Genomic DNA, 20,561 nt, shown 5'->3' on the forward strand with positions numbered 1-20,561 from the left:
GCGCCTCCCGGGACCGCCGTGCGGAGTGCGGCCCCGCCGGCAGCGGCGGGAGAGACGGGGCCGCCGCGGCGCCTGCGCCCCACCGCGCTCTGCGGAGGGGGCGGGGGGCAGAGCGCGGCGGGGGCCGGGGCCGGCCTCAGGCGAGCCCCCTGCCCGCTCTTGCGCGGCGGGCGGCGGCGGCAGCGCGGGGGCCCTGCGGGCCGGGGGGGCGCCCGCCCCACGCCGCTGCCCTCGGCCCCGCACCAGCGCCGCCGGCCGCGGAAACCGCCCCGAAAGAGAGAGAGAGAGAACTTGTTCGTCCGTCCCCGCCTGCCTCCCCCGCCGCCCGCGCATCCTCTCCCGCGGCGCATCCGCCCGCCCTCCGGGTCCTGCTCCCCCCGTACTCGGGGCCGGTCCGCTGGCTCCGGCTGGAACGTTTCCCCGCTCGTTTCCCTCGGAGGGCTTTAGTCGGTAGAGGCACACCGAGGAGAGGCTCCGTCCCTTAGGCACCCTGCCTCACCCTGCGGGGGAAGGGAGCTGGGTGGGGGCAAGCCAGGAAGGGAGGATCTCAGTGGCTCTCCTAAAATCTATCAGCAGGCTGCGAGGAGGGAAGAGTTTGGCACTTCGCAGCGAGGCTGGGCTTGTTTTCCCTAGCGGTGATGCCGCTGGACTGAGAGCGGCGCGGCAGCGCGAGTTAGGGGGACGGAGCTCCCCCCACCTCCTTCCAGCGCCCCCCAGACCCGGTCCGGCGCCTGCAGCCCCAGCGGCTCGTCCCCGCCGCCCCACTGTATGAGCGCTGCTCCGAGGACAGGGCGGCTCGGCGCCTGCTAGGGCTGCTCTTCGCCGCCCCCCGGACTTCCCCACCACCGACGAGGAGCGGCGCGCACCCCGCACCCGGAGAGTTGTCTCGGCAGGCTCCGTGCTATGGCGAGGCTGCGGAGAAGCAAATTAGCCGCTGGATTTCTATTACTTTTCCAGTGCCTGAGCGAGCGCTGCCAGCTCGCCGGCGGGGAGACGCCGAGGCAGAGCCGCGGTAAGCGAGGCCGGTACCTGCCGGGCGGGGCCGGCCCGGGCGCTCCGCGGAGCCCGGGGCAGCGCGGCCGGGGCGGGGTCGGGCCGGGGCCGGGGGCTGGGCCGCCTCAGCAGCTCCCCGCGGTGTGGGCTCTGCCGGCTGCTCCACGGGCCGCGTACCCGGAGAGGGCAAACGCCGTTCGGGGCTGGCTCCCCCTCCTCCCGAGAGAGGCCCGGGGTCCCGGCTTCTCATCCTTCCCTACCCTAGCTTCTCCGGAAACAGCTCTCTGTGACTTCATTTCTTATTTTAATGAGAATTCGGGACTTTCCTCCTGTAATGAATCTGCCCTGCGATCGCTGGGAGCCGGTGTTCCCCTCTTCAGCTTTCGCGGGGTCCCCGGAGCTCCTTCACAGCCATGTACGAGACGCGAGGGGCTCCCCTCGAGAGCCGGGAAGGGAGGGACGGAGCCCCCGGGAGAGGCGCCCCGACAGCCTCTCCTCCCGCGCCGGGGCCCCCTGCTCTGCCGGCAGCGAGCCGTGGAGGGATGGCAAAGTTTCCCTGCAGATCCTGCCTGGGAGAGCTAGCGGGCACTCTCCTCCCCCGCGGAAGTCAGTGGCTTGCAGCCTTCCCTAGAAACTGGGCGTTGGGAGAAGGAGAAAGATAAAGCAGCCCCAGGGGCTGTGGGATCTGCTCGTTAGGAGCGAGAGGCTCCGTTGACTAAGTTTGCTTGTGAAGTATCAGGGTCCTCTTGTCAGTCCTTCTCGGAGACACCTGTTAATGCGTGATACACAGCACCTGTAGTGCTTTCTCTTGCGCCACTGTTTCCCACAGCATGGGATTCCCTTTTGATCACTAAAGCCTTCTGTATCCTGCATTCCTGTGCTGTGGAGGGGAAAGCTGCTAAAGGAAAGCTTGGCACATTTGCGGGTAGTGAGACAAGTCGTGGGGTTTGTGTGTCAGGGGACCTTTCTGCAGCGGATTCTGGCTTACAGGTATTTTCAAAAGCTGTGCCCGTGTATTCACCAGCTAGATTATTATCAGATGGAACCCACCCGCTGGCTTCCCTGCTGCAACAGAACTGTCCCTTCTTCCTTCTCTTAAAGCTTTGATACAAGTGTGAGAAGTTTTGTGGTCACTGTGTAACTGACCCGAACAAGAGAGACTGGGTAGTTTTTTGAAATGTCCAGTGAGATTATGCGCTAGACAGAGCGGGAGTTTCCCGGGTAGGGGCCCACCACTGAGTTTTGGAATTGCTGAACGACGGGGTAGCTCAGCAGGTTGCCGGGGCTCACATGTCACTTGGGGCCAAAGGGAAAATCCAGGAAGAGAGTTTTCACGTACTGCTGCAAACCCCATGTTGCTACACTCAGAGCTGTAGACAACAAATGTTGGTATTTGTTAATGTTAGTTATAAGGGGGGGAAAAAGTGTAGCGGTGGTATTAGAAAAAGAGACTTGCAAACTTGTGTGGTAGTGGACTGAACTCACAAAGTTTATTATCTTCCAGCCAATGTATTCAGACAATAAGATATTAATGCTGGCTAAATGAAGTATAATTTATTAGTGGGCAAATAAACACCACACATCACTGATTTAGGCTATTAGATTGTAGTAGTCATCAATGTCTGTACCAGGAGGTGCTAAGTAGAAGGTTTACCAGTGGACTGTTTTTTTCATAAATTCTTGAATAATGTCTTGTGTCTTTCTGAATATGATATGAAGTAGGAAGGAATTTATAATCAGGCAAATATTATTTAATGCATTCTGAAGAAAATATATCAAGTACTTGTTTTCTTAAGTAGCAAGATGGGCAATCTGAAGTCAGTTTTGATATCTAGATATTTATAACTTTGGCATCTTTTCTGTAGTTCTTGATTAAAAAATCTTTATTATGACAGTAATATTTAAATATAATTGTAAAAATCAGAGTTTTAGTTCCTTTTTGTTTGTTTATTTGCTTGTTTGTAATACTGCAGCTATTTGGAGGGAAAAAAAAAAAAAAGGCAATGATAGTCTAATCAGGGAGGAGAAATATGTAAAGCCAGAAATTCAACTTTCAGGTTTTGTGAGTCAAAATTTAAAAAGTGATGTTTCAAAGTTTTACTTTATTTAGCACCTTCTGTACCCCTTTGGATCAGCTCAGATAAAACCTTTAAAGAATTAAAGAATAAATATTTGAGGTAGCTGCAAATTCTGAAGGGGATGCTGCTTTTACCTTTTTTTGTCAAACACTCAGTAAAAAAAATACCTTTTTGAACATGAATAGAACAACAGTATCAAGGGATGGAAACATATAGTAAGCCCTGGCAGAGCTGGAGCCAGGGGGGATTTCTAAGGATGCTACCAGAGGGATATGCTCTGATTTCAACAGAGACGGGGAAAAATGCAGAGGAATTTTTTGACAGCTCGTTAGAATTATCTTACCACAGAAAATCAAGTCGGACCAATTCAAGTGAAATAATTTTCTAGGCATGCCGGAATTTACCTGGCTGCCCCTGGGGGTTTCTAAACCCAGACTTTTGTGCCGGGTTGCACTGCCCGGAGCTGGGCTGTCCCCGCCAGAGGGCGCAGCGGCGGCCGCGCACGGCCCGGCTCCATCCCTCCATCCCTCCATCCCTCCATCCCTCCATCCCTCCATCCCTCCATCCCTCCATCCCTCCATCCCTCCATCCCTCCATCCCTCCATCCCTCCATCCCTCCATCCCTCCATCCCTCCATCCCTCCATCCCTCCATCCCTCCATCCCTCCATCCCTCCATCCCTCCATCCCTCCATATCCCCCTGGGCCGATACAGAACTTCCCTTTTGATGACAAAAATAGTAAAAATCCAGGATGGAGTTGCTTAAACACGAGGTTTGTCTGTAAGTGTGTTTTACAGTAGCCAGACTGAATATGACATGAAATAAGTGAAGTGAAACAGACGGTCTCTTGAAAGCTCACAAAATAATTAAGGCTTCCAGTTGTGTGAGGACTCACTGTTGAAGTGCTGCCACAAAGTCTTGTAAGTGTTACATTATTTTGCAAATGTCATCAGTCAGAATTAGGAGGCTGTTATTGTAATTTTTATTCTGTCAAAGTATGTTCCAGAATCTTGATATAATTCAGAATCCTGGTATAATTTATATTCACTGTCTCCAGACATCAGCATTCAGAGGGAGGGTAAAAATATTTTTATAGGATAAACTGCTATTTAGGACTGTTTATCTAGCATTTATCTACTGCTGAAATAGTAACATTTTGTATATCGCCTGAGTTTTACTCTGTTTTTTAAAAAAATAGTAAAATCCATAACTGAGACCAAACTTTCATCATTGTACCTTAGAATCTTTGGCTTTTATCTTAGAAGTAACAAATGAAATACAAGATTAGACAACATGTATATCAGGTATATTTTCTCTGTTTGCATTTAAGTATATTTTTTCCCTGTACTTGATATGTACACAGGGATTATTGAGTTACAGAATTCTAGTGACATTTGAGAGCAAATCCTATTTACATATCATATATATTTTACTAAGATTTTTCTCTAAAGTAGTCATCTCTTTTTTTCAACTTTCATACTGCTTCTTCTTATTTTTCTTTTGTGCTTTTTGTCTTTGTCATTTCCTCTGAAAGTGTGGTTTGAAATACTGCTAGTAAATGGTGAGTAAATTAAGACTATAATGAGGTTGACTTAGGTCTTAAATTCAGTTTTACAGAAACTCCTTTCCACAGATTTAGAGTAAGATCAATACTCGTGGTTCATTGAGAGTTTAAAAATCTGTTGGGAAAAAGTGTTTTTTTGTTTGGCTCTGATTATTCCTGTTCAGAGTTTATATCCTCATGCAGGCACTTAAACTCCAGCAAATACTTGACTTAGATGTTAGGTTTTGTCTGACATGTAACTTGGAGTTAATGATAAGTAACAGGGGAACTCTATCTCTACACTGTAAACAAATGTAGTCAATGAAGAAAAGGTCTTTACAGTTTGAAAAAGTTTTTTATCTGGTCAAAAATTTATTAGCAACACCTACAGGTTATTTAGAGCAAAATCTCGTGGCATCTACTGCCTTACTGAATACCAGATTCCTCTAAAAAAATGCAGTTCAGGAGGGCTGTTTCCCTTCAAGGAAGAGACTCCTGAGACCATGAAGAACGTAGGTGAAGAAATGCATAATGTTAGGTGATGAGAGACTCCCTGAGGAGAATAGTCACAGACCTTAGTATTTTTCATTAAGGACTTTTTTGCAAATTTTGGTGGAGCAGTTCTGCAGGTCCCTACACCTGCACAGACCTTTGGACCTGAAACTTGTGTTTCCTGCAGGACTGCTATGCAGTGATGCCCAGAAAGTTGCTTTGCTTTGAAGTATGCCAAAAACAGTTATCACACGCTCTGTTGAAGCCTACTGGTTTTTCTCCAGAAAGGAGATAGAAATTTCGTATTAAAATAAATAAAAATAAAAGCATCATTTGGCCCTGCTTTTTATAAAAGTCACTGTGGTTTCATTGGACTGTGTGGACTGCACAGCTCTGCTGCTTGTAACCTCAAAAGCCCTGGAAAAAAAGAAATCTCTGTAGCATCCCCAGTTTCAAAACTTACCAAGGCTGCAGTCTGTTAGTCTGAGAACACAGCTAGGGTCACTGGTATTTTGCATTCCCAGTGTGGTTCATGCTTCCCAAGAAAAATGAATACCAATGGAATTTAAGGCGGCCCTGGTTAAGGTAATCTCTCCTGAGGACTCTCTACAGAGGGAACAAAGGTAATTTGATGGGAGCATTTACGATCCAGTACAAGGAAATGCTGCAAGCTTGCCAGCAGTGTGGAATTATATCCAACTTTTAGGTTTGATGAGGGCCGAGCTGGGAGTGTTAATGCAGTGCAATTGGCAGATGCTGTATTTACTAAACTGGAGAATTGCGTAATCACAGCAGGAACAAGAACCTATGAGTTTGCTTTCTATGGAGAAGTTTACAGAGGCCACACTAAGTGCACATGAGGATTGTTTTTGGTTGTGGCTTCTCACAAATGAGCACAAAACATTGCCCTGAAGTAACGTCTGTGAGTGCTGGATGCTGTCTCATCACAGAACACTTCCTCCGCTTTCTCCTCTTTCCTTTTTTTTCATCCAGCCAATAAACCTAACTTCAGTTAGCACTCCTTGCAGTCAACATTGAGCAATCAGTTGTGCAAAGTGCCTGGGTTTGAAAGAGCTTGTGTAACCTGCTCATCTCCCTCAACCAAAGGGAGGTATTAGATTATGTTTCTGAGTTGGATTTGACCCAACCTTCTGAAACAGGCAAATGGAGCAGGTTCTGAGCCAGATCCAGGGTCAGACATGGTGCTTGAGTTGAAAACGCAGTTTCAAAAGTAGCATCTTGATGGGGTGATAAATCAAGGAAGATAGGTACAAAGACATCACAAGAATGATGCGTGTGCTCTACTCAACCATGGTAAGATCCCAAGAGGCATATTATCTTCAGATTCAAGCACTGCACTCTAAGAAATATATGGACTAATTGAGGACTGTCATGTGAAGAAAAAAGGAAAGAACACCGCTACAGAAAATAAAACTAAGACATGACATGGTAACAATCTTAGTGTGTAAAAGGCTTCCACAGAAGAGGAAATAACTTGTCTTCAGCAGCAACTAGTGACTGAAATTGCAGTAAGGCAGACTCCTATGTGATAAGGCTAGAGGAACAGATTATCTGTGAGTAGTCTTCATCACTGAAACAGGTTAGATAAACATATGTCCAAAATGTCATTCTGTCAAAAAAGGCAGCTGTTCCTGCCTTGGAGCAAATGGCTGGAGAATGTGACCTTTCTAGGTCTCACCCATCTATCTGGAATCATTCTGTGTGGATAGCTTTAAGTACACAGGGGATCACCTTGAACTCTGCAGCTAGATAAAATACAAGCATGAATTCCAGTGCTCGCTTAGCTTGAGGGCTCTGTGTCTCATTTCCAATGATATATGTGGCTCTAATGTGATTTCAACATAAACTTTCTGTGGCTGTAGACCGCATGTAGAGTTAAGGATATTTAAAATGCTGCTACAGTTAGTGTTGTTACATCATGAAATTAAGCTTTTAAAATCGTGTTTTGTTCTTACTTGTTTAGAACTTTTACCTTTTAATATGAACACTGTCTAGGTTCCATTATAAGCAGATAATTTTTTTTTTAAGATATTCTCATAGTGACTTTTTTGGTCTTTAGGCAGAATCACTCATCTCATGCCGTTTTGTTCAGTGAACAATCCTTGACATGAATAGGAAGAGTTCCACAAAGGGAATATATAAACCTTTCCATTTAACCTTTCTCTGGCAGTGTCTCAAATATATGTTATGTCAGAGTTGATGCCAGGATCTCCATTCCTTTGCTTTACAGATGTAATTGAACTGTGTCAAAGGGCTGCTTGTGTTTCAGGGATTCAGTGCCATTTATAGTATTTACTGCAGCTTTCCTTAACTGTTGTCATAGGGCACATTCTCTTGGAAGTTTCAGCTGCATTTAGTAGCAGAATAGGATGCAGTGGTTACCCAGTAATAAGCACTTAGAGTTGTATTTAATTTTTTTTTCTATTCATGCATTACCCCTTTTTTCCCCTTTAGTCATAATAGCCAAACTGCATCTCTGCTGAATAACTACATCTCTTCTCACAAGAGTTGCTACTAGGCTGGCTATAAAAGGCAAGCATAATCCATTGTAAATTCAGTGTTTTCTGAAGGGTGAAGTGTTAAAGTTTGTTCATCACTATGCAGATTCTTCTTTTATGAGTCAGCAGCTTAACTAAAAATCCATTGGAAAACGTGATCTTTGCCTCCATAGAGAATTGGGAGCCAGCATGAGTCTTTTTGCGCTAGCTGCTCCATGATATTCTCCAGCTGCATGATTCTGCTTTCCTGTGTGGGTTAAAAGGACTCTGAATTTGCAAGCAGTGCAAAACAGTGTGCATTTGCAATTCAATCTCACCCCCCTGGGATAGAAACCCAAGGCCCTCTGTAAGGAGCTCCTTTGTGGCAGAACAGGTTTCAGAGTTCCTGGGTTCATCCTCTTCTGCCCAATCCTGCATCTCCTCCTTGCCCTTCCTTCTTGTTTCAGAGATTGCTTCCTCCTCACTTGCAGCTGTTTTAGTAGGTGATGTGGCCACACTCTAGGTCAGATGGATCAGACCTGCTCTTGTAAGTCAAGGGGGATTTAAAAAAGAGAGACAAATAGAAAAGACTACATTTCAGAAAAGGTAGTGGAGATGAAAATAAAATTATGAGGATGAATGTAGTATTTTGAAACTTCTGAGCATTATAAACCCTCTTAGAACAATATAAAAACTCTAGAAAAGTAGAGTAGCTGAATTCTGTTCAATACTACCAGGTACTATGTAGGTTTAGTCAAAAAATTTTCAAAGAAAAAGCTAGTTGAAACTGGAAAATTATGTCAAAGTTGACATGCTCTTGGCAAGTATTTTACTGGCAAGTGACAAAGTAAGTAGTTGTGAGGTTCTTGTTTTGATGATGATAAAATTTCTCATTTTAAATTTTGCATTTGAATCTTTAGCTTAGAATTTTTGTATTATATATAAACACAACAAAAAACCACTTTGATTTGAAGTTTATGTGTTTGTATATTTACGTATTTTTCATTTACTTTCCTATAGCAAGCGTTGTCTATTCTCTTTTCATCTGAATAAGATCAAAATTTTGATGAGGGTGGGAAATTGACTTTCTAGTAATTTTAAAATCTAGTAATTGAGACTTATTGCTGTTAAGAATTTGGCTATGTATACCCTGCAAGAGTAAGCCATTTTATCTTGTAAAAAAACTTTGATGACAGGAAAGGTGAAAATGGCTGAAAAGTGCAGTTGTCTTGATCATACAGCTAGGATTTTGGGGTTTTGGTTTTTTAACTTTATAGTATGTTTCTCATTCAGGTTGCTTCTTGGCTAATAAGACATACACATGAAGCAACAAAATTAAAAAAGAGCACATTTTTCAGATTGCAGCTGCTGTAAAGACAATAGATTTGTTTTACTTGCAGTGAAGGTATTTATGGATTAGAAGTTTAAAATTTGGTGTGTTGCAGAAACCTGACCTCAATATCAACACAATTTATTACTGATTCCTATTTAAACTTATATATACACTGATCTAAATTGTAGTCTCAAATAAAATGATTAGCGTGAATCACCATTATAGATTGTCACTAGTTCTGGTTTGCATTTCCTTTTTATTATGTCTGTTATTCATCTTCTTTTTAAAAAAGTTTTTATGAATTAAAAATGTGTAATGCAATGCTTTTTAGTTTATGATGCAAATTCTGCAAGACTTAATAATTGAAATGTGCAGTCGTACACTCTAGAAGTATACAGCTTTTCATGTTTACACTCAGCCACAGAAACCCAAAGGGTTCCTTTCCCTATTAAGCATCACACCAAGCAATAACGTAACTGCTTTCAGTTCTGCTAATGTTAATGAACTTATCCTATATAAAAATAGGAATTTATATTCCTATTTATATAGGAATATAAATTCCTATGAACACTTGGAGACATTTATATCTTTCCAATGCACAAATGATACAATAACAGTAGTAAGTTGTCCTAACAATTTCTTATCTAGGACAGCATAATTAAGAAGGGATTACTTAGGTCAGCAAGTATTTCCTTGAGATGAGAAGCAGTTGTGTTGTGAAAGTCTGTTCCCCATGCACCACAGGCCATCAGTAATCTGCTTCACTTTAACAACCTTTGGGCTCGTGGTAAAATTGCAGCAGACCTAAGTATAATGTGCCACAGAATGTAGTGAGGGCATTGAGCTTGAGTTTCTACAATAACAAAAAAAAATTAATTCTAGCATGGTTTGTTGGCAGGTTTGTTGGTCTTTATCTGGTTTTGCTCAGCCTGTTTTTCCATTAATTTTTTGACTTAATATACTTGGCTTTTTCAGCCCCTGTTTTGTTTCATGCACAATTACATGGACAATGATTGCAGAGTTGGTAACACAGGATTCGGTCCAATTCAGAGCCATTTTCTAGAATAGCATTAATGATCTGCAAAATTACTCTTCTTTTTCTTAGAGAAAACTCGTCCATTTGAATGGAGGAATGAAACTACCACTGTCCTTTGTCAGCCTCTTGAGCTCACCCCATACACCTGGAGAGCACTGTAGTGTTTAAAAGGAGGAGGGTTGGCAGTTCTGCTATTCCATATTGTGTTGTACTGCAAGCTTGGATTCAGCTTGTGTTCTTAATTTTGTTTAGGTGCTCTGATATTGAGCCCAGACTTTTGATTCCCATCAATTGTCAGTAAGCAATTGTATGCTCTGCCTCTCCACTACTGTTTTCAGACCATGCTTGTCTTACAGCTTGCTTGATTGTTCCCAGAATCATAGATATGTGCTTTATATTCAGTTTTCTTATTCTTGGAAGACCTTGTAGAAGTCAGGTAATATCCTAGTTTTACAAATAAGAAGGCAGTTTTAAAAAGTTTTTTAGAACTTTGCCAAAATTCAAATTTCCTCATTTGTGTATCAAAGTATGAGTTGAGCTTTTCTGCAATAGCAGATATTTTGAGTTTCCCTTGTTTCTTCAAATTCAGGGGTGTAATACCTCTCCACATTCTTATCCTTCAGTTCTCTAATCTCAGATTTTAAATCCCAGTCAGACCTCTGATCAAGTAACCTGTCTGTCTGGAAAAAAATCCAGATTAGAGTTTACTGAAGGTTTTTATTAGCACAGAGACAACAAGGCTTAGTCCTAGACTGCTGTAGATTTTGCTATTTCTGATATCCTTTTCTTCACACAGGCTTGCATCAGGAGAGGGGTTTTTCTCTAAGCTGTTTATATAATATATCCCAAACTGCAGCATTTTATAGTCAAGTGTGATAAGTTTTTTTCCTAAACACAAGCATGTCTGAAGTATAGACAAATACAGAAATACTGGGTCAGATTTCTGCCTGTTGGCACTTTGACAACTTGAAAAGACTGTGTCTAAATCTTTCTGGTTTTGACATTGAGTTCTTGGAGAGAAGAGAATGATGGTATTCCACAAACTGTAAATTTTTTTTTCCTGTAATTGAACTTTGAAAATAACAATCCAGATTCAGAAATTGCTAGTCAGAAGAAAGAATTCCAAAGCACTTATTCTGGCCAGCAGGGTTTTAAACTGCTTTGATTACTCAAAAAGTTTATCATCCTAAGAAAACAATCATTTCAAGAAGTAATTATTATTTTGCTTGATAAATATGATAGTAGCCTTTACTGGGACTGTATCTTCATGACCTTTTAAGGAAAAAGATTATTGACAAATGGTGTATAACAGATGCATGTGTACATTGTCCATGTATAATATGTGCCTCTGATGCTATAAATCATGCTGAAGTTTCCTGTAGGGTAAGTATCTTGCTGAAAATAGAACTGATAGATCAGCAGAATGGTGCTTTTCAGCATGTGCTGTTTTATCACTGATAGTGGGTTTTGTTTGTTCTGCAGAAATAGCGATAAGTTAAAAAAGTTGTATTTTAAAAAAGCTGTTATTCTTGCAAGGTATATGAGTTTCCCTCCTCCCACTTAATTTGAAAAGAAATTTACATAATTGTTTAGGTAATAGATCTAATAGAGCCATCAGTGAGGGGGGAAAACCCCAACAAAACAAGAGAAGAAAGCAACAAGAACAATAAAAACAAAAAGGGGGGGAGGTGTGGAGGGAGGACAGGAGGAATGAGGGGAGAAAGGGGGAGGAGCAGCAACCTACCAGAAAAATAACAAACCAAACCTCAAATGGACTGGACACTTTGGAGCAGTTGGAGTTGCATATCTAGGCTTCAGTTATGAAAAACTTCCCTTATTTATATCTGTGCTTAAATTCTTACTTAACAGTATCATTCTATACAAATGGTGTCCTACAGATGTGTGGACTGAAAAAGATGTAGATGTTTAAGATTTTCATCTGATCTTGGACTTTGGAATGTAGCTGACCCAGAAGTCCCAGGACATTTTCAGCAGAGGCAATAATTTCTACAGCCTTGTTGCAGATCCTGAAATGGTTTGAGGAGAAAAGGATCTTTTGGCAGGCAGAAAAGACTGACCTCTCTGTGTAGTTGTAGTGGATAACAGAAGTGAGTAATCTCTCTTCTAATGCGTGTTGCATTCTTCTTTAAGAGTTGGGCACTGGGATTTTTTTTTCCTAATGTGATGTAGAAGACACATTTAGGAGATGCAGGAGCTAAATATTCACTTAGATTTTATAATCTGTCTCCAAGGGACTGAAATGTGGCCTGAGCTTGAGAGGCAATAAGCACACATGGCTCACATCAAATTTAAGTGTAAACTCTTATTACATGCTGCTTCTTGAATGCAAATTTATGTTTTATTGTTCTGCTTTTTGCACAAAAACATTGCTGTTAGCTTCAAGGGATGACCCAGAGATCATAATGAATCACATTTTTATCCCTAGGCATGTATAGATAGTAAACTGAAGGTGACGTCTTCAGAATAGGAAGTTATATCCAGCTTTATCTTCAGAAGTTTGTTCTAGTTTAGAGCAGGTTGTAAAATAAAATTAGTTCTTTTAGCTTTGACCCTCCCATGCCTATAATTTGAATTTCAATATTTTAATCCCTATTCTGCTGTTTTATGGCATAGCCTAGTGGGAGTGCAAACCAAGCCAGCATTCCTAGTGAAACTTTAAAACTCTGTGGCCAGAGAGATTGTCTAGTGTTCGGTTGTATTTTCTGCTGTCACAATTATGTTTTACTGATCATCATAAATCCACTGTAGTTTTTAACTTCATCTCTCTATCCTGAGAGTCTGAGACTGATGCCAGAACAGTTGTAGAGCCAGCTAGTTGTCCCTCTCTTTCCAATAATCTATTGTTTGGAGACCTAAGGAAATTTTTGACTTAAGTAGAATTCACATCCATTTTGAGGTTTGCCACAAAGTAGGAGAAGGCAAAGAGAGACAATATTTAAGATACCTAAAGTAAATATAAAAAGAAAAATAGTTGCTACCCTTGCAAGCCTCAGTTTGGCTCAGCACTTGAAAACGTGACTGAAGTGTGTGCTTGAAGAGAAGCGCATATGTAAATCCTTCACCAAAATGACTTGTGCTAAAATCTGCTGGTAGGTCTTGATAAAATGTTTCTAGGGCCTTTTACATGTAGAATTTAATTTGGGGAGAAAGAAAGAGGTTACATTCTACCCTCACATGCTTCAACCCAGCCCCAGTTTACTCCTAAAAGAGGAGTTTGAGCCAATTTGAAGTGAGTCTTCAGCCCACAAAGCCTTGCCTCTAATTCTGTAGTGTGCTCAGCAATGCTGAGTGCATGTGATGCATTGCAGTGTGGGATCTTTGGTCACAGTACAGCTTGATACCACTTTCCCACGGGCAGCAAGCATGGCTTGTATGCTCCCAGGAAGAGAATGAATGAATGAATGGGGGGATTTTTACCTTGGTGCTGAAATCCTACTCCATACCTCAAAGTTGTTCATTATACTCTTTGAAGGCATTCAGGATTTGGAGGCTGAAAGGTTCTGGCTGCCTGCTTCTTTGCTGATGTTTTTATTTGTATTATTTATTTATAATATATTATCATTTAATTTGCTTAAATCTTAGGGTAAAGGAAGTGCATTTTGTTTCAGAGTGCTTGAGACTCCTGAAATGGGAAAAAGAGGAGCAAGCAGAGGAGTCCTTGAGTTGACTGTGAGAGCTATGGGAATATTTGCTGGACAGGAATGAAAGACCTGATTCAGTTCTCTCTATACATTTTAGCAGCCGTATTAATTCTGTGGGGCTATTCAGCCTGGAAGTCTAGGGAGAGAGATCAAAACATCCATGTGAATTAAAAAAATAGGTTACTTTGAGGACAAATATTCTGCTTCTTTAATTTAAATCTGTAGGGAGCCAGAGAGTGAAGATAGGAAAAGATATGTTCAGAAGCTCTATAGAGCTCTATAGAGAAGCTGTGTCCTTTCAGGGGAAAACTCTGCATTTGCTATTCTAACTTGGTTTCTTTTTCAATATTAAAAAGTAATTATTAAAAAAATAAAATAAGGGAAAAAAGGTACCTTCTCTGATTCTGTTCTCCTGAAAATCACAGAAAGGAGGAAGGAAGTGTCTGTTGCACAGTTTAAGGAATGTTAGAAACTTCTAAATTATATAGGACAGGTAAACTGGGAAGGAAAGCTTCCCAACTTTTATCTCCCTGCCAGGTGACTGCTATTATCAATGGCTGCCTTGTAAAAAAAGTATATGAGGAATGAAAAGACCTTTTGTCTGGATCTGCTGGGCTATGCTTCTAGGCATTCAGGAGCTTCCTTTTTCATCACTGAACACCTGTTTCAGCCAGGCATCACAGGATGGGGGGAGCACAGGCCAGGAAGGCAACGTGGGACCCTTCTGGTCTGTGGCATTTCTTCAAAGGTCCAGTTGTTTCCATGTTCTGCAAACATGTTTTCTGAGGGGAAATGAGGAAAAAATTTGAATAATAGTGATAAAGAAACTACAGGCTACGTTTGCTTGGCCCTGCGGTGATTTCCTGTACATTTCCAGCTGTACTGTGGCAATAGCGGTTTAGCTTGCAGCTTGACAGAGTAGCCTCTGACCATCCTTGAGGCAGTAAATCCCAGCAGAAAACACTGTTATAACCCAATATTCATTAAACGTGGGATGCTGAATTTAAAACATGTTCTGCTCTCCTTCCACATCCCTCTGCAGTTGTGGGCTGTATTTCTTTACCTTGTTAACTGACATGGTAGATCACTTACCGCTGTTTGCCAAGGCGAATTGCTCCAGTCTTCAGCATTCCCAGGAATCCTAAAACATATTTCTCACCAGAGGTGCCCATCTCCCTCAAGTTGCTCTTTTTACCATCTCTGTTCTTACTCACTTTGGGATTTTGATACCCACCTGCCAAGGTATTAGTAGGAAGTTCATTGAACTATACCTATTCCTGCTGTTTATATTCATCCAGCCAACTGGCATCTGAGAGCTATCATTCTACATACTCAGTGAAATCTTCCACGTATCTTTCTTGATTTAAATCATGTCATGTGCTTTTTCTTCCTCCCGTCTCTCTTGGTATTTATGCTGTAATATATTTAATTACCATTTGTGGATTTAGAATGGATGGATTTGAATCTTGAAATAACTGTTTATAATGTTTTCCATAGGTTTCACATTAACCATTTACTAAAGTTGTTTTTAAAGACTGATTGATTTAGCAACAAAACTGCTACATCTGATAACTGTTATTATTTATTTTCATTTTACCAAAGGAGCACCTGAGTATTAATGACTTGCCAAGATCACACACAGCAAATTTAGTGTAGAAACAAGACAAAAATCCCAAATTTTTAATTGGTGTTTTCATGTTTAACCTTCAAAGCACACACTGAACACTTTGTAGTGCTGGAACTACAAAATTAAAATTGAATATACAAGAAGTACTCACTAAAACACAAGCCAATAGCATCTTTACAACTTTGTCATAACGCCACCACCCTGACAACAGTTCTTGAACTTCCGTTTAAATATTTGGCAGTCCACGACTGGCTTTTTACTCTCCCTGTTGCTGCAAGATGGTATTCAAGCTTACTGCTCAGTAGAGCTGCAGTCTCTTAAATCAGGGAATCTGTTTTGCTTCCATGAGAATACTAACATATGCTTTAAAGGAAAAAAAAAAAAACCCAAACAAATCAATTATGACAACAAAAACAGCACCAAACAAAAATCCACAAAAATAATTCCCGCCCTCCAATATGCCTTCCACTCTGGCTGGAGTTATTAATTTAGTTATGGATTGTATTTACTTGCCATTTTTGACTTTTAAATACTTCTCTGCAATTCTGTTCTCCTTTTTCTCCTCTTTTTACTTTTTAATTTTTCCATCAATGCTGTGAGCAAGAAGTAGAAATGGATGTTATGTGAGGCCAAAGGAGCAGGCAGAGACTCCCATTGTCCTGGAGCAAGGATTTGGCATGGAAGTGGAGGCCTGGAAGGGTCTAGGTTTACATTCATCATCTCTTGCGTCTTTGTAAAAGATAAAATGAAGGTCCTAAAAATCTTAGAAGAGATCTGGAGAAATGCCATAGTCCAGAGATAGTTACATTACTAAGAGCTTTTTTCAAATGCTGCCTTCAGCTGCTGTTCAGTAAGAGCATGAGATCCTTCACCTCAATATACAAGGGGAAAAGAAAAATTATGTGACTCCCTAATATTTCTTCTTCTGGCCTACACATAAAACATACCTGTTCTTTCCCTAAATTACACAAAATAGTCACAGGCAGCAAAAATGACTTAACATTTAAATGAGCTTGGTTTTGGGACCTACCAGCTGCAGAGGTACTCCAAAATTTAAGCTCTGATATTAGAAGAGGCCCATACTCTTTAGGATGTGGAATCCAGAACAACTTTTGAGATCCTTTCCTTGATGGAAAGATTGTAGAGGATGTAGTTTAGAAATGGAATCATAGAGCCCTCCATCAGCTGAGTTTACCTTGAAAAAGATATGCCAAGTCACCAAGTAGTTGTTCCCAAATAAATGATGACCAAGAAAAGGCAGCCAAGTGTAACCTGTTAATTTTCTTCTGCAATAAATGCATCTGAGCATTTAATCTTATCTAATGGCCTTTTGTGATATAAAATTAATGACCTGTATGATTTATTTTTTAAGGTCTGCTGTAAATTAGATGCACCAGTTGGATGTTTTGGGGTTTTTTACTGAAGAACCGTTACCTGGTTTGGAAATTTAATAAGGCCATTGAGCTTAATTATTGTCTCATTTCTGAAAGATACACAATTGCACTAATATTTAGAGAAGATTTCTAGGAAAAAAAAAATATGCTAAACTTTTTTTCATCTTTTGCTTAACTTCCATGAAACATGTTCTCCATTTAGCTTGAAATGTCTGGTTTTACAACAACCACAATACATTTGGAATGCTTTCCACAAAACTGAAAATACGACACTTTAATGAATAAGATGAATATAACTTACAGTTCTACCATGCAGTTCTGCAACTGTTTCTGTACAGTTCCCTAAGTGCTTAATCTTGGGCATTTACCACTGACGTCAGGGGGAACTAAGTGCCCAAAATCTCCTTAAGCACTTCTAGATGTGTGGTATACAAGGTCATAATTTGCATTAAGTTTATTTTTGCATGCATTTATTTTCTATTCAGTTTCAAAAGAACGCCATATGGAAGTTTTTCAGCTTAGTAAGCCATTCACTTGGGAACAAATTGAATTTCAGCCATTTAGTCTTTGAAATCAAAATAGAAAAGATAATAGTCAGTCTTGGGACCAATAGCTTCTGATCAGCAGTCTGCTGTACTCAATAGGACATTTGAATATGTGTTTCTTGAAGAACATTTCCTGTTGGTTTCTGAAGAGCTCAGCTCTGCTGCTCTTACTGGCTGGGGGGAAGCTGCTGGTCTGTGAAGCACAGAGCTCTGTGTACAAGAGGTTGCCAGGTTTTATGATCCCCTTCTGCTGCTAAATATTTTTTAAAGAAATGTAAACTGTCCCAGCTGTGTAGGAAGAAGGCAAAATAAATTAGAAATATTTAGAAGGAACTGTGGAACATTGTGAATTTACATATTGAAAATACTTATGAACCCATTTTGACATTCAGTATGTAACCTCTTCTAAAAATCAAAAGATAGAATGGTGTTTGTAGGTACTTGTATCACAGAGTCACAGAATATTCTGAGTTGCAAGGGGCCCACAAGGATCACCAAGTCCAGCTCTTAAGTGAATGGCCCATACAGGGGTTGAATCCACAGCCTTGACATTATTAGCACCAGGCTCTGACCAACTGAGCTATGTGCATACGTGAAAACATTGTCATATCTAAAGATAAGGCTGCATATCAGTCATACAGTAAATTTTCTTTGTTTTCATTCTTTATTTGCATAGTCTTACATTGATTTTCACAATAAATAAATGTCTTTATAATAAGGATATAACTTTGAATATTTGGTATGTTTACTTCCTTTTACTACTCTCAGAACATATTTTATACTCTTTTACTACTTTTACTACTCTCAGAACATATTCCACTCCAAGTTTTGATTTTATTTATTGACGGAATGTCATGTATTAAGGAAATACAAACTTCTTTATCCTAGCTTAATTACTGCTTTCAGTATTTTTTCATCTTTTTAATACTTGGTACTAATCAAAGTCATAATTTAGTAGGCTGCAAAGAGCATCTAGTAATTATCTTTCATCAATATTTACTTTTACTTTTTCACTTTTGACTTCTATTAGTAGCTCATTCAGTACCTAACGGTACCTGGTAGTGCATTCAAATAAAGTGACTACCTAGGGACATCAGAATCCTTCTGACTGTTTTTTTCTAGTCTTTATACAAGCACCTTCACATGTTGGTGATCATTGTGCACAGCTGTATCTACAGATCTTAGTGTAAATTTGCTTTCCTTACTCTGGCAAAAATCCTAGTGGCTTCAGTAGTAATTTGCCTGTTAAGGTTTATACCTGTCCCTGATGGAGAAGCCTGCAGTCCCAAGAGGAAGAAGGCATGTGAAGCTCACAGAACTCTCCAGCCCAGGAGAATGACGAGTCTGGTCACTCAGTGAGTGACAGAGCTCTTGGCAGGTGGGCAACTTCTCCCTGAGTCTGATGGCTGTGGCATAATGAACTGGGGCCTTCCAAGGTTGCTAAACCTGGAGGCTAAACCTCATGTTAGAAACAAAAGCCAAATCATGTGGTATCAATACTGTAGCAGGTATTTACTGCTACAAAACCTTCCATGGGCTGCAAGATCGAGTTTCAAGGAGGAAAATTCCCTACTTGCTTATGCATCTAATTGGTTTCTCTGTAGCAGGTGGATACTTTTTGTGTTTGGCATGAGTTGTATGCTTAGCATATAAAAGAAAATGGAGGAATAAGCTTAAATTGAAACACGATGATTGGGGTTTGCTACTCTTAAAATACTGCTCTCTTATTTGGGGAAGCAGGAACTGAAGAGATTGGGAATGCCTAATGACTTTTCATATATAGACCTCATTGGCAGATATGCCTATGTAATTTCCTGCTCTTGAGAGTTTTATGACCTTAGGTCCTGAGTTGCTGTCTTTTACTGCAGCCCTCCATCTGCTGAAGAGAATGAATCTTGCAAGAAATAGATGTAAGAAGGGAAGGAGCTTTGTTGCTCTCCCTTAGCAAACTATTACCAGTTTCCTCAGGATTTTTCATTAGGACACCTGAAGTGATACATTTTTTAAGAGGGTTTAATTATAGGTCTAGTGAAACGTGAATAAAGAGGGAACTCAGCAGGCTAACAGATGTTGAAGTAAATGATGCAAAGTGTTGTTGAAAGAGCAGCCTTTTAAAACATACATACTTCAAGATCTCTTATATTTTATCCAATAGAGCAAAGAAATTCCCTACCGTTTTCACCCCATAATGATAATACAAATCAAAAACATTCTTAACTGATTATCAGTCCAGGCTCAATCTGTACTTTAATAGGCATGTTGCTTGTTTTGCAGATGGTTTTGTAAGAAATATGTTTTTGTTATTTTTTGTTTTGTTTTTAAAGATGTCTGAATCATGAAAATATATTCCTTGTAGGGAAGAGAAGGAAGCTTTTACCTTTGATTTTCAATGTTTCTTTCCATGAAAAAAAAATCATCTGTTTTTTTTAATTTGGTAGTACATGACATTTTGTTATGTATTTCATTTGTCAAAATGAGAAAAACAGTGATGCAGGCAGTTAAGCTTGAGACATTTTGAAACAATTGTTTTAACATTTCAGTTATATACTGACATAATGTTTTTGCCTCTTTTTTTTTTTGTGTGTGTTTTTTTTAATATGTAGGTGACTTAAGAAAGGGAAGATTATTTCTTTACTGTTTAGTGAAAAGGGATTGTGGTAGATGTTCTTTTACTTTTCTTCCCAAAGGCATTTTTTATGTATTCCATAGAAATTGTTATTTTCAACAGGAGTTACTAACAGAAGAACTGTAGTGGACATGGCAAGACTGTGAAGGAGAAAGTAGAAGCAGCTTCTCTCTAAGCAAACAGAGATTCTCATAATTTCGTTTTGGGAACTGGTCTTCTTTAGTATTTCCATAATGAAATTGTCAAAAAAATGGGAGTATGCTAGTAAATTCTGCTCATGTGCTAATGATTCCTTTTAATTTGTGTTATAGGAAGAATAGTGATTCCTGTAAAAAAGTATTTAGGAGATGGCAAAGTATTAAAAAGGCATGAAATATAACATATTCAAAATTCTCACATTTGGTGATTGATTGACAAAATGTTTACTTCTAAACTGAAAAAATGAAAACCCTTATCATCTGTCTCCATACTGGAGAAAAGACTGGACCATAAAAATGTGTGGTAGGTGTGGAAAAAGCAGCTGTGCTACTAAAAGATACGAGAACCAGCTTTTTCAGCAGTGAGAAAGAAGTACATTGACATAACTGAGCATAAAATATTTCATAAAGTTCTGATTATTCATTTGCTATAAAAACTCATTCAAATTGCAAAAGGTGCAAAAGAAGCCTATTTGGGATGAAAAGGACAAACCATTCTCAGTGAGGTAGGATAAATTTCTTTAGTCTCACAAAACA

The 20,561-nt window shown here is 40.4% G+C and overlaps 1 protein-coding gene across 1 annotated transcript in view; it reads left to right on the forward strand.

Annotated features, from left to right (window-relative positions):
• Nucleotides 1–381: 381 nt before the first annotated feature.
• PLXDC2 (plexin domain containing 2) overlaps nucleotides 382–20,561 on the forward strand; it is a 256,079-nt gene continuing 235,899 nt past the window's right edge. Inside the window, exon 1 of the mRNA XM_005518748.3 lies at nucleotides 382–1,012. Coding sequence (XP_005518805.1) covers nucleotides 904–1,012 — 109 coding nt within the window. The 5' untranslated portion in view covers nucleotides 382–903. The remainder of the gene's footprint in view (nucleotides 1,013–20,561) is intronic.

The sequence above is a fragment of the Pseudopodoces humilis genome, chromosome 1 (genome assembly GCF_049639895.1).
Source record: "Pseudopodoces humilis isolate 2021_Gansu_Grassland_sample_001 chromosome 1, ASM4963989v1, whole genome shotgun sequence".
In the NCBI taxonomy this organism is placed as follows: domain Eukaryota; kingdom Metazoa; phylum Chordata; class Aves; order Passeriformes; family Paridae; genus Pseudopodoces; species Pseudopodoces humilis.